This window comes from Salvelinus fontinalis, chromosome 3 (genome assembly GCF_029448725.1).
Source record: "Salvelinus fontinalis isolate EN_2023a chromosome 3, ASM2944872v1, whole genome shotgun sequence".
Classification (NCBI taxonomy): Eukaryota; Metazoa; Chordata; class Actinopteri; order Salmoniformes; family Salmonidae; genus Salvelinus; species Salvelinus fontinalis.
The window spans coordinates 56925344-56939186 of NC_074667.1; the positions used below are offsets into that span (position 1 = coordinate 56925344).

The window sequence follows — 13843 nt, forward strand, 5'->3', positions numbered from 1 at the left end:
AGACCATCGGTCAACAATTTGACAATTGAGGTTAGGCTATTGAGTGACTTGGGCGTAGGTGCTTAAACAATTATCAATCTATTAATACATTTTTCAAGAGAAGTCTGTTGTCCATTCTGCACAGTCCTTGCAAAAATATTTTAAAAAACGAATTGAACATTGCCCCATCGATAGTTGCACGAGCCGCCTAACTCTCCCTGCTCCACAACCCTAATGAATAGATTTGTGTGTATTGGGTATATGTTGTGAAATGATTAGATATTACTGCACTGTCGGAGCTAGAAACATAAGCATTTCCCTACATTGATTTGTTCATGAAAAGTGTAGGAAAGTTCTGGATCAATAATGCTTTAGTCGATAGGTAGTATGCTAGTCTCTCTCCGTTGTAACTGTAAAATTATCATAATTTGAAAGCTTTTAAAACACCTTATAGACTACCCTATATTCAACATGAGTGCAGCCTATAGCCTACTGAAGGCATTTTCTTGCACTTGTTTGGTGAGGTAGGCCTTACTTATGGAGGTGATCACATCACTGTATTTCAGGCTATGGAAAAGTCTACTTCAATAATGAGATTACACTGAATTCATACTACAATCTCAAATATATGCATGCTGGCATGTCTGCAGCTTGAAAAAAATGTGCCTGGCCTCCATGTAATCTGCTTTGTGTCGGAGTTTGTCAACTACATAAAGGAGTGTGATATTTTGAACCAGTGACAGCCAGGACAGTTTGCCTTAGAATCCCCTCCTTTCCTAATACAGTACCTTATGAGTAACAAATACAACCTCTTACAAAAGGAACTTGCTACCTGTGCTTCTCAAGCTTGTTGTAAGAAGAACAACTTGATTCCACAAACATGCATGTCTTATATTTCACCTTGTGTTGTTAATAAAGGGGTAGTTAATCTTAATTATAGTGGAGTACTAGTAATGATAGCTATCCCCTTCATAATCAGTAGTGACTCTGGCAGAGTCACCATCATGTGGCTATATGTGGCATCGGCAGTCTGCCTCAATGCTATTATCCAACCATAGGATTAACTATTATCCTGAGACCACAATTATACATGTCTCCTGTGCTGCCTCCCCTTTAGATCCAATGTAAGCACAGCCTGCCCAAAGTGCCAGACCCAGAGTCCATTGTGGAGTCTTACATGAGCAGGTAAAAGAAGCCAATACATTTATGCTCAGTTTTACAGTGCTCCAGGTTTGAGAGTGTTTTTATGTTTTGGTCAGGGTGGTGGTCTGTTTTAGATATGAAATTGTGTGTTATATTCTAGGTGACCATGGCAGTTCCTGGAGGGACAAATGAAATGCTCGCTGACATTCCGTGCCATGTGTGGAAGGGCTTGCCCGATAGCATGAGACTAAGCTGCTCTGCTGTTGATCAAAGTCGCATTGGTGAGTTGAAAATGAGCTGCTTTGGGTTTGTTCTAACGTCACATCACTTTTCAGTTTTGTAGATAAGTGATCAATGATCATTTGTTGGTGGTAAAATTCCGCTAGCAGTGCACCGTACGATATGCAGTGAGTGGCTCTGTGGTTTCTGACTGTGGCGTTCGCTGGTGTGGTATGAGTGTAGCTCATATAAGTGTAGCTCCTGATACTTAGGACCATACAGTAACGACCAGTGATCACAAGGGAGAGGAAGAACTACATCTGGCAGTGGAAGCAGAGTACATTATGAAGGCTTTTAACTCAAGAAAAATAATAATCTCCAGCATGTTCTGGCATGCCTCAGAGAATCGGCACACCTTAATACATTTCTAGAGTCTGAAAGCTTTTCTATGCATGGTTAATTGTGAATTTTGTAGTGCATGTCCAATTCTGGCCAACTTTGAAAAATCTGCATGTGTAAGATGAATTTGATTTGGGATCGCTATCCCCAATGGCAGGGAGTTGCCTAGGCAACATTTAGTAGGCAGTGGGGTTTTGGTTTGAGATTGCTGACGAATTTTCCTCCACTCTTTTCCCCAGGTGTCTGGGCCTCGAGGCTGATCCCTAAAGGCAAGAGGTTCGGCCCGTTTGTAGGAGAGAAGAAAAAGAGGTCCCAGGTGTCCAGCAATGTTTACATGTGGGAGGTGAGCAGAGGATAGAGCAAAAGCCTCAAAGATCTACAGTGCCTTCACAGACATATAGGTTGTAAACATCACAGGCACAGCACACCCTCTGTATTATATATGCTGTTATCCGTTTTCATAACATTTTAAAGATGATCATCCAAATAACCAATCTGTCCTCTGTAGGTGTATTTTCCAGCCAGGGGCTGGATGTGTGTGGATGCTACAGACCCCATGAAGGGGAACTGGCTACGGTATGTAAACTGGGCACACTCCACTCAAGAACAGAACCTTTTCCCCATGGAGATCAACCGAGCCATTTACTACAAAGTGTTACGGGTAATTCAGACATGAAGTCTCACTGGTAAAATGTTACTCTCTAAACATTTGAGCATTAAAGCAGAGTGGTGGTTTGCTATTTAGGCATGTGGATGCAAGAGTACTGGCTATTTAGCGTTCAATCTTCTCGGTGTAACAGTTGAGATAATGGGACAATTTGTAGTACAACGCATTTCTCATTCCTGGATTGAGGTATGTTTTCCCAAGCCATATCTCACGCCGGCTCCGCAGCGTCTTAATCTGCACAGGGATCCTGTCCGACCCTAGTGCAGATGTAAGCAAGTGGTCGGATCTGCTGGCTAGTATGGGGGTTATTCTCATTGAAGCCAAATGAGAGAATTACAACCAATTTGGTTGGTCTTTACTATGTTTTACCACTGTGGTAAACTTTTTAAAATAATTAATGCAAAATCCAAATTTGTATTATGCTGTCTCTGCTATACTTGGGTATAATAAACCATTTATAAAGGGAATTACATTTAAAAATGTTAAAATACATAGTTTGGCATCTACAACTACTGAAATGTCAGGACCTAACTTCCTGTTGGACTTGACAGGCACAACAAGAGCCCAAGTATTTCATCCTGTCTCTCAGCAAACCTGTCTCTGATTTGTTCCCACTCTCCTCTTTTCTTGTAACAGCCAATCGGACCCGGGAAAGAGTTGCTGGTGTGGTACAATGGGGAAGACAACCCTGAGATAACAGCTGCATTAGAGGAAGAAAGAGCCAGCAATCTGAACAAGAAAAATTCACCCAGGGCAAAGCGAGGTAAGGCGTACACCCCTAAAATTCTAATTTCTCTCATACATTTTGCAGTACATATTTACCAAACTCTTCGATACGATAGCTGGCAGTGGGTGGCAGAAGTCGAAGGAAATTGTCCTTACGCCCATTCGAAGTTGAATTCTTGATAGCATGCTAGCTAGCTTAGCTAACAGTACAGTGAGGTGTAACTAACTAGATGCAGTCATTTTCCTTTCCAAACTTTCTATCTCAAAAGTACTTTTATGTTACTGTCAATTTAAAAAAGGTTGATTGAAGCCAAATTGGTAGCTAGTATGTAACAACACAGGCAGCACGATACTGTCAACATTGGCTTGTCGGATAAATAAGTTAGCTAGCTAACGTAAACGTCACGACGAACCAGCCACCGAGTTTTCTAGGATGTGACCTTTCCAGACTAGCAACTTATTTGCGAGCCACGTTATTTGATTCGTTGATCCATTTTCTACTTTACTATATTTAAGAGGTATCCAATTAGCTAGTTATGTTACAGGACTTGCAGGTTAGGGATTTCATAGTCTGATCGGTTTGTTTCAATCTGCTGTCAATTCAGCTCAGGTAGCTAGCTCGCGAGCTAACAGGCTAGGTCAAGCACGGACGTGCTAGATTGCAAAGTGCTGGCTTTTGTGTTCAGAAAATAACTGATCAAAACAGTTGCCGTTGTGGTAAAGGGATGGTAGATTACTCGATGTATGTGTCATACATGTGCTGTAAACCCTTCGCTACATCTAGTTAGCTAACGTTACCTGGATACGTTTATCAATTTTGTCTGTGCCATCGCTAGGAATATGCCTGCCCTGAAAATAAACACCCTTTATTTTCGACGTAACAAACACGATTTAGCTGAACGGTATATGTGTCTTATACGTTGACAAATTTGAAATGTTCATGTTTCCCAGGTAAGTGAGCTCCATTTTCATTTGGCATCAGGACTGTAGCTACTAGCTAGCTAGTCAGCCAAAGTCAATGCAAAGTTGAGGTAATGTAGTGCTGCAGACTAGGCCCAGGATGCATGTAGTTGCACAAGTTCTGTAGTCCCACCCTTCCTTTCTTAACAATACCAAATCTTAAAATCGAGTTGCATTTTGCATAATAATTACCTGTTATAATGAAATTCATACTTTTTTACATTTTTATATCTACATGAAATTGACCTAGTGTTTTCCTCTCAATATGAATGACCAGTTAACGATGTTGGTTAACACTATGTCTATGATTTAAGTTTAGTGTAGGCCTATCTATGCATTCAACCCCGGTCTGTTTTTAATTTGCACTGATTTATTGACTCAATAGTGATCGGGAGACGCATAGGGCGGTGCACAATTGGCCCAGCGTCGTCTGTGTGAGGGGAGGGTTTGGCCGGGGTAAGCCGTCATTGTAAAATAAGAATTTGTTCTTGCCTAGTTAAAGGTTAACTAAATAGTCACGTTCACACCAATGCCCAGGGCTAAAAGAGCTTTTAGCCCAGGGCAAAACTGAAATCAAACAGATTACGTTAATTTGCGTGCGAGTAGAGCGTCAATTCACATACACTAAGTAGTTTATGCCAATTTTAATTGTCATGAAAATCCATAATAAACAGTTGTATTTATGTTTGCTATGTAGCCCTTGTGAATTATTGTGTTCATTTTGGCTCACATTATGTCCTACGGGAGCCACCGTACCTGCCTCCTGTTATGTTGGATCACGAACAGGAGAGTTGTAACGTTAGCTAATACACCCTAGCAGTTTTTAAAGAATGTAGCTAGTCTGGTTATTTATACATAACAGTATTCTCTCTTGAACGGAGTTCGAGTTTCCCAGTCGTAGCCTGCCTAGGCTATATGCATGTGCTTGGCATCATCAAAGGTAGGCATAAAGTTATTGCTTTCAAATATGTATTATTGTCACTGGCAGCTAAATTTAACACTAAATATACACTTTCTAACTAACTTATACATGTCACAATTCCAGACGTAACAATGCACAAACGGTCTTTTGTGGCGTTTTATATGCTCACTGTACCGGAATTGCTTCACGTAGATGCGGAAAAAAATAGACTTGCGTTCTAATGTGAAGTGCATGACGGCATTGACGCTCGCGGCCTATCCGTTTTCTCTCATTCACTACGGTGCATTCTAATTCCCGCGTTCACACTCATAAAAAGTGGTCTTGCTGGCCCTGCTCCAGAGCAGGGTGGCACCGACTTTGCAGGGCTAGTCAATCAGTGTTCCATTGTCTCCTAATTTGAATATTTTACTCCAGAAAAGTGACAGTTGGTTGGTTTCAGGCAACTCTGTTTGTGTGGACACAGGCTTGGCTAGCCCACGACCAGTTTTTGCCTGGGACTAAGGATAGCCAGGGGCTAAGAACATTGCCATGTTAAAATGCCTATTGAGTACTATCAGTGAGTTGTGTTAGAAGTCTCAACATTCAGAATTGTCTGTTGAGAGAGCCTACTTGTCATTTATCTGCAATCCCTCTTTGACAAATCATGTACATATCTGCATCAAATTTCCAACAAGTGGGTACTATCTATACACCATATAATCTTTCAATGTAAATAAATTCACTTTTGTAGAAAAACTAAATGCTAGCACAATTTCAATGCTTGTTTTCAAGCACTCAAACTTGTTTATTTTGCTGACTTGAAACCAATTTGAGGGGCACAGGTGACTGAGCTGCAACATGTGTTTCTGTCGCATGAATCAGGCTTTGTAGGCCAGGCCAGATGACCTTGTTGTCACAGCAACTCCAGTGATGACTGGATGCTAGCCCAGTCTCTTGAGGCTGGCTGATATCAACTCAAAATGGTCTCCTGCCTAGGCACATAACCACTACATTGATCAGCCATTCCAAAAATATCCATGTCTCTTCACATGACAGTTTGTTCATTATGTAGTTTAGTATGACTTCTGAATGAAGGCATCATAGCTGTGAAAATAAATTTTGGCCAGAAGTTGTATTTGACCGTATTGGTCATTAGCCTGCCTTTTAAACCTGCAGCTGTTTAGAAGAAGGGGGAAAAACATTCTGTATGGTAATACCAAAAGACAATTGATGACATAAGCACATGTGGTACTTGGCCTACATTGTTTAAGATCCTGTTCAGCAGTCATACAGTATATTGCTTTGCTTTCTGTTAGACAAATATAATATTATGAGTTTGAAATTCCATGTATTTTAAGGGGCCAACCAATACACAGCACAGTTGTGAGTTGAGGTGTGAATTTGTACACTTTCCCCACTAGATGTTCACTTATCTGAACATCTTCTTCCTGATGGTGCATTTACTTATGTAGAAGTAGTCCAATGTCAACATTTTAAAGAAATTACATTCCACGTCTTACCAATATTGCGTTGGTGTGAATTCTTTTATTTGAGTTTGGCTAATGTTTGTTGGTTGATGTGTGCTTTCTACCTTAGCCAGAAAACTGTTGGAGAGAGCCAGACAGGCTTGTTTGGGTGGATTCCGTGGGCCCAAACAAACAGGCGGAACCAAACCTATTGTCACAAATATGTGGGATACAGAGGAAGGTAAGTTGTCCCATTTTATAATGGATATTTGTAATTTGGGAAGTCTGTTCAGGTGTAGCTAGTTAAGTGGTGTTATTCATGTAGTTCAACCATTTCGGCTAGGTTTCCCCCTTTAAAATCTCAGAATATTTTTTTACATTGAAATTAAATGTTACTTTTATATTCTGTTGCTCTGCGGTTTTAGGTCCAAATGAGGAGGACGAGAGACCCTCCCCATCTCCAGGGCCTTCACAGGGGACTCGGGAGAGCTCCACCATGGGGAGTAACAGCCTCTCTCAAGCCCAGTTCATCTCAGCAGCAATGAGAGAGAAAGATGAGGAAGACCGAAGGGATCTGCAGCAGCGGCCGTCGCTGATAACGCAGAGGGCTCGGTCTGCTGAGTCGGAGGATAGGAGTGAGCAGCCTGATCTGCCACTAAGCCATAGCAGCCCAGGTGAGGTGGGGCCTGGGAGCCTTCAGACTGCCTCATCCCTACCAAGGCCTGAACCAGAGGCTGACCCATACCTCGACCCTGACCTTGAAGGTGACCCCCACGGAGAGGAGTCCCATCCCTGCCAGCACTGCGAGCGCCATTTCTCCACCAAACAGGGCTTGGAGCGCCACACACACATCCATGCCACTGCAAACCAGCAGACGCACACGTTCAAATGCCGTTACTGTGGCAAGTCCTTTGGCTCGCAGGTGGGACGTCGGCGGCACGAGCGGAGGCATGAGAACGGGCCAAAGAACAAGGGCCAAAGGCCTGGCTCACTGGCTGGGACTGCTACTTTACTCAGTCCTCTGGGGCAGGCTGACTGTTCCAGCCCAGACTGTGCCACTGTCTCTGGCCACTACGTTGTCATGGGGTCCCCGGTCCCTGGAGGACTTATGCAGAGCCCTCAGGTTGTGAGGAAGGACCCTGCGGCTGAGAGTGACCAGCCCTTTATCGTGGATGAGAATGGAGAGACAAAGGAGCTTCATCCTTGCAAGTACTGTAATAAGGCTTTCGGCACTCACACCAACATGCGCAGACACCAGCGCAGAATCCACGAGCGCCACTTACTGCCCAAGGGTGTGCGTAGGAAAGGCATGCTGCTGCAGGAGAGCCCGCAACAGCAGCAGCAGCGTCTGCCTGAGCAGTCCCCCAGTGCCAGCCCACCCCCTGTCTATGTGCCTAGTGCAGACACTGAGGATGAGGGGGACCGAGAGGAGTACATGGTCGACATATCCGATAACATATCGGAGAATCTCAGCCTGTACATCGACGGCAAGATCCTGTCCACTAGTTCAGTCAGCGGCTGTGAAGTGATCGAAGTGGACTCCAGTTCTGCAGCACTGTTTGGTCTCGATGCAGTGGTCATCAGCCCCAATCAGATCAGTCAGGCTTTCAAAGTGGACACCAGGACCTGTGCTGTGAAGCAGGTCTCCAACCTCGGCCAGCCCACAACGAAAAGGAGAACGTCGACACCCCCGCTCATGCCCAGTCTTAAAATTGAGTCTGAAAATGGGTCCTCCTCTGCCTCCTCTTCCTCCTCCACGTCTTCCTCATCTGCCTTGTTGGTGGAAAGTCTCTTCCCTCAGTCCTCAGACTCATTAGCATTTCAAAAGGAGAAAACTATTTATCTGTCTCCTAAGCTCAAACAGCTCCTCCAGACTCAGACAGACGGTCAGAAACCCACCATCGCCCTGATAGCAGACAGCCACAGATTAGCTCCCCCTCTCTCCGTTGCGTCCCTGCCTGCAGCCTCAGGCAGGTTTAAGAGAAGAACGGCTTCCCCTCCCTCATCTCCACAGCTCAGCCCTGCGCTGAAAGCAGATGGCTGTAAGAGCGAGGCAGGGGTCTCGTCGTACACCCTCAAGGTGCCAAAGCTGGAGAGCCTGGGCATGTCCTCTGCCTGGAGTCTGTCCAGCAAGGAGGAGAGGGACACCATGAGTCCCAGCGGGAAGGACGGGTGCAGCTGGTCTGCCTCTCGGAGCGGAGGGAACTCATGTAATCAGCAGCCCTTGGACCTTTCCAGCGGCATCAGTAAATGGAGTGACGGCTTCAACAAGACGCCCAGGGAGGAAGTGCTGGATTTAAGCATGAGTCGGAAGAGTACAGCGGAGCCAGAGTCCAAGGGAAGTCCAGCTCCGACACAGCCACACACCAAGAAGAAGAAGCCCAATACCAGTATGCTAGAGAAGGTGTTGATGAATGAGTACGCTGGCTTAAACCCAGCAGGAGAGGAGGGCTCTTGTGCCCTGGGAAGCCCAGATTCTCAGTATACTGCAAGCAGTGGTACAGGCACAGCTTCTCACAGTCCCTCTTCCAATATGCCCTTTGAATCAGCCGATCCCTCCCCCCCCTCTCTAACCCCTGTCACTATGAATCCCTCCTCCCCCTGCGTCTCCAGCCTGACCTCTCCAACTCCACCTCCCCCTGTCCTACCCTCTATGCCCTCACCAGACTGCCCCACTTCCAGCTCTCTCCCTCTCCTCTCCCCTAAAATGTCCCCCAGATCCATTGACCATTGTGAGGACGAGCCAGTTTGTGTATCTAACTCTACTACAGCAGAGACAATATTAGCTGCGGTAAGTAACAGTTATGGAGATGAGAAACATGTCACTAAGCCAGTAGACCCCACCCACAATACAGATCCCATTATCGGGAAAGCTTTATCAAACCCCTCTACAGAGTCCTCCTCAGTATCTGATGTTGTCCCTGTGAGTCTATCCTCAGCACAATCTAAACCTGCTAAGAGTGGGAACCACAGTTTCTTAGATATCCAAATTAACCCAGACCTGGAACCGATTATTACTGCGGGACAGGGGAAATCCCAATGCTCTGAACTCCCTGTTTTATCACCCGTAAAAGAATCCCTCCTCACTGCCTCATCGACCTCTCCTGTTGGAATATCAGATGTCCCAGCTCCGTCAGTGGTCTCCCCAGCATCACTCTCTAGCACTGTGATTAAAGAGGAGGTCCAGCACATGGATCAGCTGGCTGATTTAGGACTTCCTCCTGGTGCCACAGTGTCTTCACCTCCATCTGCTGCTGCTGCTGAAAAGCCCTCTGAGGTGGTGGTGGAGGAGGAGGGATTGGAGCCAGACCCCTTCAGTAAGAGCTTTGTGTGTAACGTGTGTGAGGATCCCTTCCGCTCCATCAAAGAGCTCAGTCGGCACATCGTGGAGCACGCCGCTGAGTGGCCCTACAGGTGTGAGTTCTGTGTGCAGCTGTTCGGGAATGCCCCGGCCCTGCTGGAGCACCGCACAGCCCTCCATGGTGTGGGACGCATCTTTGTCTGCTCCTTCTGCTCCAAGGAGTTCGCCTTCCTCTGCAACCTCCAGCAGCACCACAAAGACCTGCATCCCAGCCAGCTGTGCACACACGCAGCGGTGGAGAGCAGCAAGCTGAGGCCACAGAACTACACAGACCCAGCCAGGGCCAAAGAGGAGAGTAACCCCTCAACCACAGGGCCTGAGTCCTCTGCTGAAGCTGCCTCCTCCCAGGGGGTCTCTGATGTGAAGGAGGAGGAGCAGCCTGATACTAACGGGAAGCATGAAGAGGCTGGACCGGAGGACCCAACTGAAGAGCTCTACACTACAATAAAGATCATGGCTTCTGAGGGAGGCAAGCCTAAAGGCCCAGACGTACGCCTGGGCATTAATCAACACTACCCCAGTTTCAAGCCACCCCCCTTCCCCTACCACAACCGCACGGCTGCAGACTCAGTGGCCTCGGCCACCAACTTCACTACCCACAACATCCCCCAGACATTCAGCACTGCCATCCGATGCACCAAGTGCGGCAAGAGCTTTGATAACATGCCCGAGCTGCACAAGCACATACTAGCTTGTGCCAACGCCAGTGATAAGAGGCGGTACACTCCCAAGAAGAACCCCATCCCTCTCAGACAGATAGTGAAGCCCCAGAACGGAGCTCTGTCGCCTGCCTCTGCTACCAACGCAGGGCACACCGCCTTCCGCAGAATGGGCCAACCCAAGAGGCTGAACTTCAACCAAGAACCGCCTGGCAAAACCAAGATGAGTTCCCTCAGTAAGAAGAAGAACCAGCTGGTTCAGAAGGCCATTACTCAGAGGAATAAGACTGCTGCTACTGCTAAGGCCCCTAGCCAGGTTAAAGAGGAGGAGCCGCAGGAGATCCACGTGTGCCCTCACTGCAGTCGGGAGTTCACTTACCCTGCCAGCCTCAGTAAACATATAGCAGTCAGCTGTCCCATGAAGCCTGTCTCTAAAAAGGCCAAAAAGGGAGCAGCAGCAGAAGAGGCAACACCAGCTGTAGATAAAAACATGAGCCTTCGAAGGAGAACCACAGACTCTGAGATCCAGCAGCCAGAGACTGCTGAACCGTTGCCCAAAACCCTGGGCAAAACACGCGCTCGCACTTCTGGACCCGGCTCTGCAGAGGCTGAGACCCCACCGCCGCCAGGTAAAGGAAAGACGGCTGTCACGCAGGTGCGTACCAAGAGGCCAGCCTCTTTCCCTGCTGCCACAGTTTCTCTCAACATGAAAAGTAAAAAAGGTAAAGTTCAATCGTTACCCCCCACCCCGTTGCCCTCTGAGACTCCCAGTGACTCTGCACCACTGCCAGCAACCCAGACAAAGCAACGCATGGGCAAGGAAATGCCGCCCAAGAAGGTAGCAGAGATGAAATTGCCCCTACAGAAGCCGTCTCAGGTGCCGCCTAAGAAAGAAGGGGAACGGTTCTCTCTGAGAGCGAGGGAGCGAGCTGGTGGGCCGGTGACACGGAGCCTACAGATGGCCAACAATGTAGCTCCTGTGGAGGTGAAAACAGAGGACCTCTCCAGCCAGGGACCTAAAGAGACCCAGGTAATGTTACTTTCAAACGGTGTCCAGTCTCAGCCTATGTTCATGCCAAGTTACTACTCACTTTTAAATAATCCTTTACACAATATATTACAAAAACACTTTCCACACAACGTGGTTCACAATGTTTATGTTAATCAGGTTCTGTGTTGCACTTCAAATTAGAGAAGACATATCACTGTAGTTGATACTTGTTGATCTTGATGCGTTGTCTCGTCTTCCAGGAGTCCTTGCTGAAATGAGCCAGGTAGAGCCATGTCGATCTGAGGAGAAAGAAGTCCCTGGCTAGGAGGGTGTCACTGTGCTGGCTCACCTTGGAGGAGATCCTCTGGCCTTCCCAAGGTTCTGACAGACAGGAGGATCTGGAGGTGGGCTGGCTCAGTTACAGGACATCATGGACTCTGCTCTCTACACATCACATGCTGTGTTGGCTGAACAGGAGCTTTTCTCTCCATCACTCACTGTGAAATGAGCCTGAGACTTTTAAACACAAAAAAGAAACAATTAACAGACTGTAAATTAATATATACAGTCTGTCATATATTTTAAGTCATAACTTGACCCATAACATTGACATTGGGGTTCCGTTACGGTTAAAAGCTGATATATTGCAAATGGCAATCATTTATATCAGTTCACAAAACTGGTCTGGTGTTTCTTTCGCTGTGTTTTTGGTTTACTTGTTTGGTTGTTGAGATGTTTGGAGGATTCAACAGTCTCTTAATGCATGTGCTGATTATCCAGTAGAACTAGACAGAACCCTGTCCCTCGCTTGTGTCCTATGTTAAGTCATGCACCTACTTTAATTAATACAAATCATTTGCAAATGAATATGTATATTTGAATTCATGTAATACTCCTTTGAGAATACATTGTAGAATATCTCTTTATATGCATTTATTTTTTATTTTTTGTTTGTTTGGGAAGCTAGGATCAAACATTTGTTTTCAACTGTAGAAGTGGGTTGTGTGAAAGGCTGGCTGAAAGAGTGTGTGTGCAAATGTGTTGTATGGCAGGCATGTGTTTGTATGCGTGGTCTGACAACAGTTGACCCCTTCATCTCAAAGTTGAGACGTGTGTTGTCTCTGGTATGTTTTGTCTTCATGTTGCTTATCAGAGCAGTACCAGCAGGGAAACCTGCCACAACTAGAACAATGCCGCCTAACACCGTTAGTTCCCAGATAAGGGATAGGGAAGATGAGATTTGCTCTCCACGTTGAAAATGTGAGTGGCTAAGGAACACTGCCGCTTATCCAGATGATTGATACTGTGGATTTCAGAGGCTCACATGTTGATGTGTTATAACTATGTGTAAGTAGCCCCCTCTTGTCTGAAAGCACTTCAACAAGAAAATCTGCCAAACTGTTTTGATTAGATCAGTATGAATCCTTAAAGGACCAGTGCAGTCAAACATGATTTTCTGTATTTTCTAGATATTTCCTCGCTGGGGTTGGAATACTACTGTGAAAATTACGATGCTCTTTTAATGTAAGAGCTGTTTGAAAATACTCACCCAGACCACTCCCAGACAGTCCTAGCAAAATTCTTGAGAAATTGCTCTTTTCAATTTTTATTGAAATCAATCACAGTAAGGTACTTAATTGTTACCCTGAAATTGTTTGATATTGAAGTAAAAACGACTGCATTTGGACATTTCAGTTATTTGGTTTTAAATGTGAAGAATGGGATTTAGACATTTCTATTGCACATGACAAACTGAGTTGCCTCAGAAAAATAATTGAAATGTAGTCATTGGAATATTTCCCCTGTAACATTTCCCTGAATAAAGACTCCCTATAGATTTGCATTTTTGTTTTCTTTTCAAAATGGTCCCGAGACTTTATTTCACCTTTATGATGTAATCAAGTGAATTCATCTGAAATATGTAGCAGCAATGATCATATTGAGGATTGTCAAAAATGTTCAAAGGTGATGATGTTCAGAAGTATTTTCAAAGGTTTGAAAATTGGAATCATGTCTGGAGATGTGAACAGCTGGAGAGTAATAGCCACTGTGTTCCAGTAATAAGGATGGCCTGGAAAATTGCTTCAGTTCTAATGTTCCTTGCAGTGGCAAACATGCCACGGTAAGGTCATTGATTGCAGGTTATTTCTGTACCTAAATTTGTGTGGTTGTAGAGGTAGCGTATCTTTAATGTGATCTATACTGAAATATAAACACATGTAAAGTGTTGGTCACATTTTTCATAAGCTAAAATAAAAGATCCCAGAAATGTTCCATGCGCACAAGAAGCTTATCACAAATTTGGTTACATCCCTGTTAGTGAGTATTTCTCCTTTTCCAAGATGGCCTGTCCACCTGACAGGTGTGGCATC

General features: G+C 45.4%; 1 protein-coding gene across 2 annotated transcripts; it reads left to right on the top strand.

Annotated features, from left to right (window-relative positions):
- The first annotated feature begins 1296 nt into the window (after positions 1–1296).
- Positions 1297–13312, top strand: LOC129851166 (PR domain zinc finger protein 2-like). Of its 2 annotated transcripts, XM_055917512.1 has the most exons (7): positions 1297–1403; positions 1980–2083; positions 2249–2401; positions 3044–3170; positions 6591–6701; positions 6886–11510; positions 11732–13312. In XM_055917512.1, exons 1-7 carry the CDS (start codon positions 1316–1318, stop codon positions 11747–11749), a joined length of 5226 nt encoding a protein of 1741 aa, XP_055773487.1. In that variant the 5' UTR covers positions 1297–1315; the 3' UTR covers positions 11750–13312. The 2 variants fall into 2 exon arrangements, with proteins under 2 accessions (XP_055773487.1, XP_055773488.1); XM_055917513.1 differs by lacking the exons at positions 1297–1403; positions 1980–2083; positions 2249–2401; positions 3044–3170 and adding an exon at positions 3207–5033.
- The last annotated feature ends 531 nt before the right edge of the window (positions 13313–13843 follow it).

What these genes read in the sequence shown, in the direction of transcription:
- LOC129851166 (XM_055917512.1), top strand. Translation starts at nt 1,316, where the DNA reads ATGCTCGCTGACATTCCGTGCCATGTGTGGAAGGGCTTGCCCGATAGC. An exon ending in TTCACCCAGGGCAAAGCGAG is followed by an intron (nt 3,171 to 6,590) that starts GTAAGGCGTACA and finishes TTTCTACCTTAG; the next exon opens with CCAGAAAACTGTTGGAGAGA. An exon ending in TATGTGGGATACAGAGGAAG is followed by an intron (nt 6,702 to 6,885) that starts GTAAGTTGTCCC and finishes CTGCGGTTTTAG; the next exon opens with GTCCAAATGAGGAGGACGAG.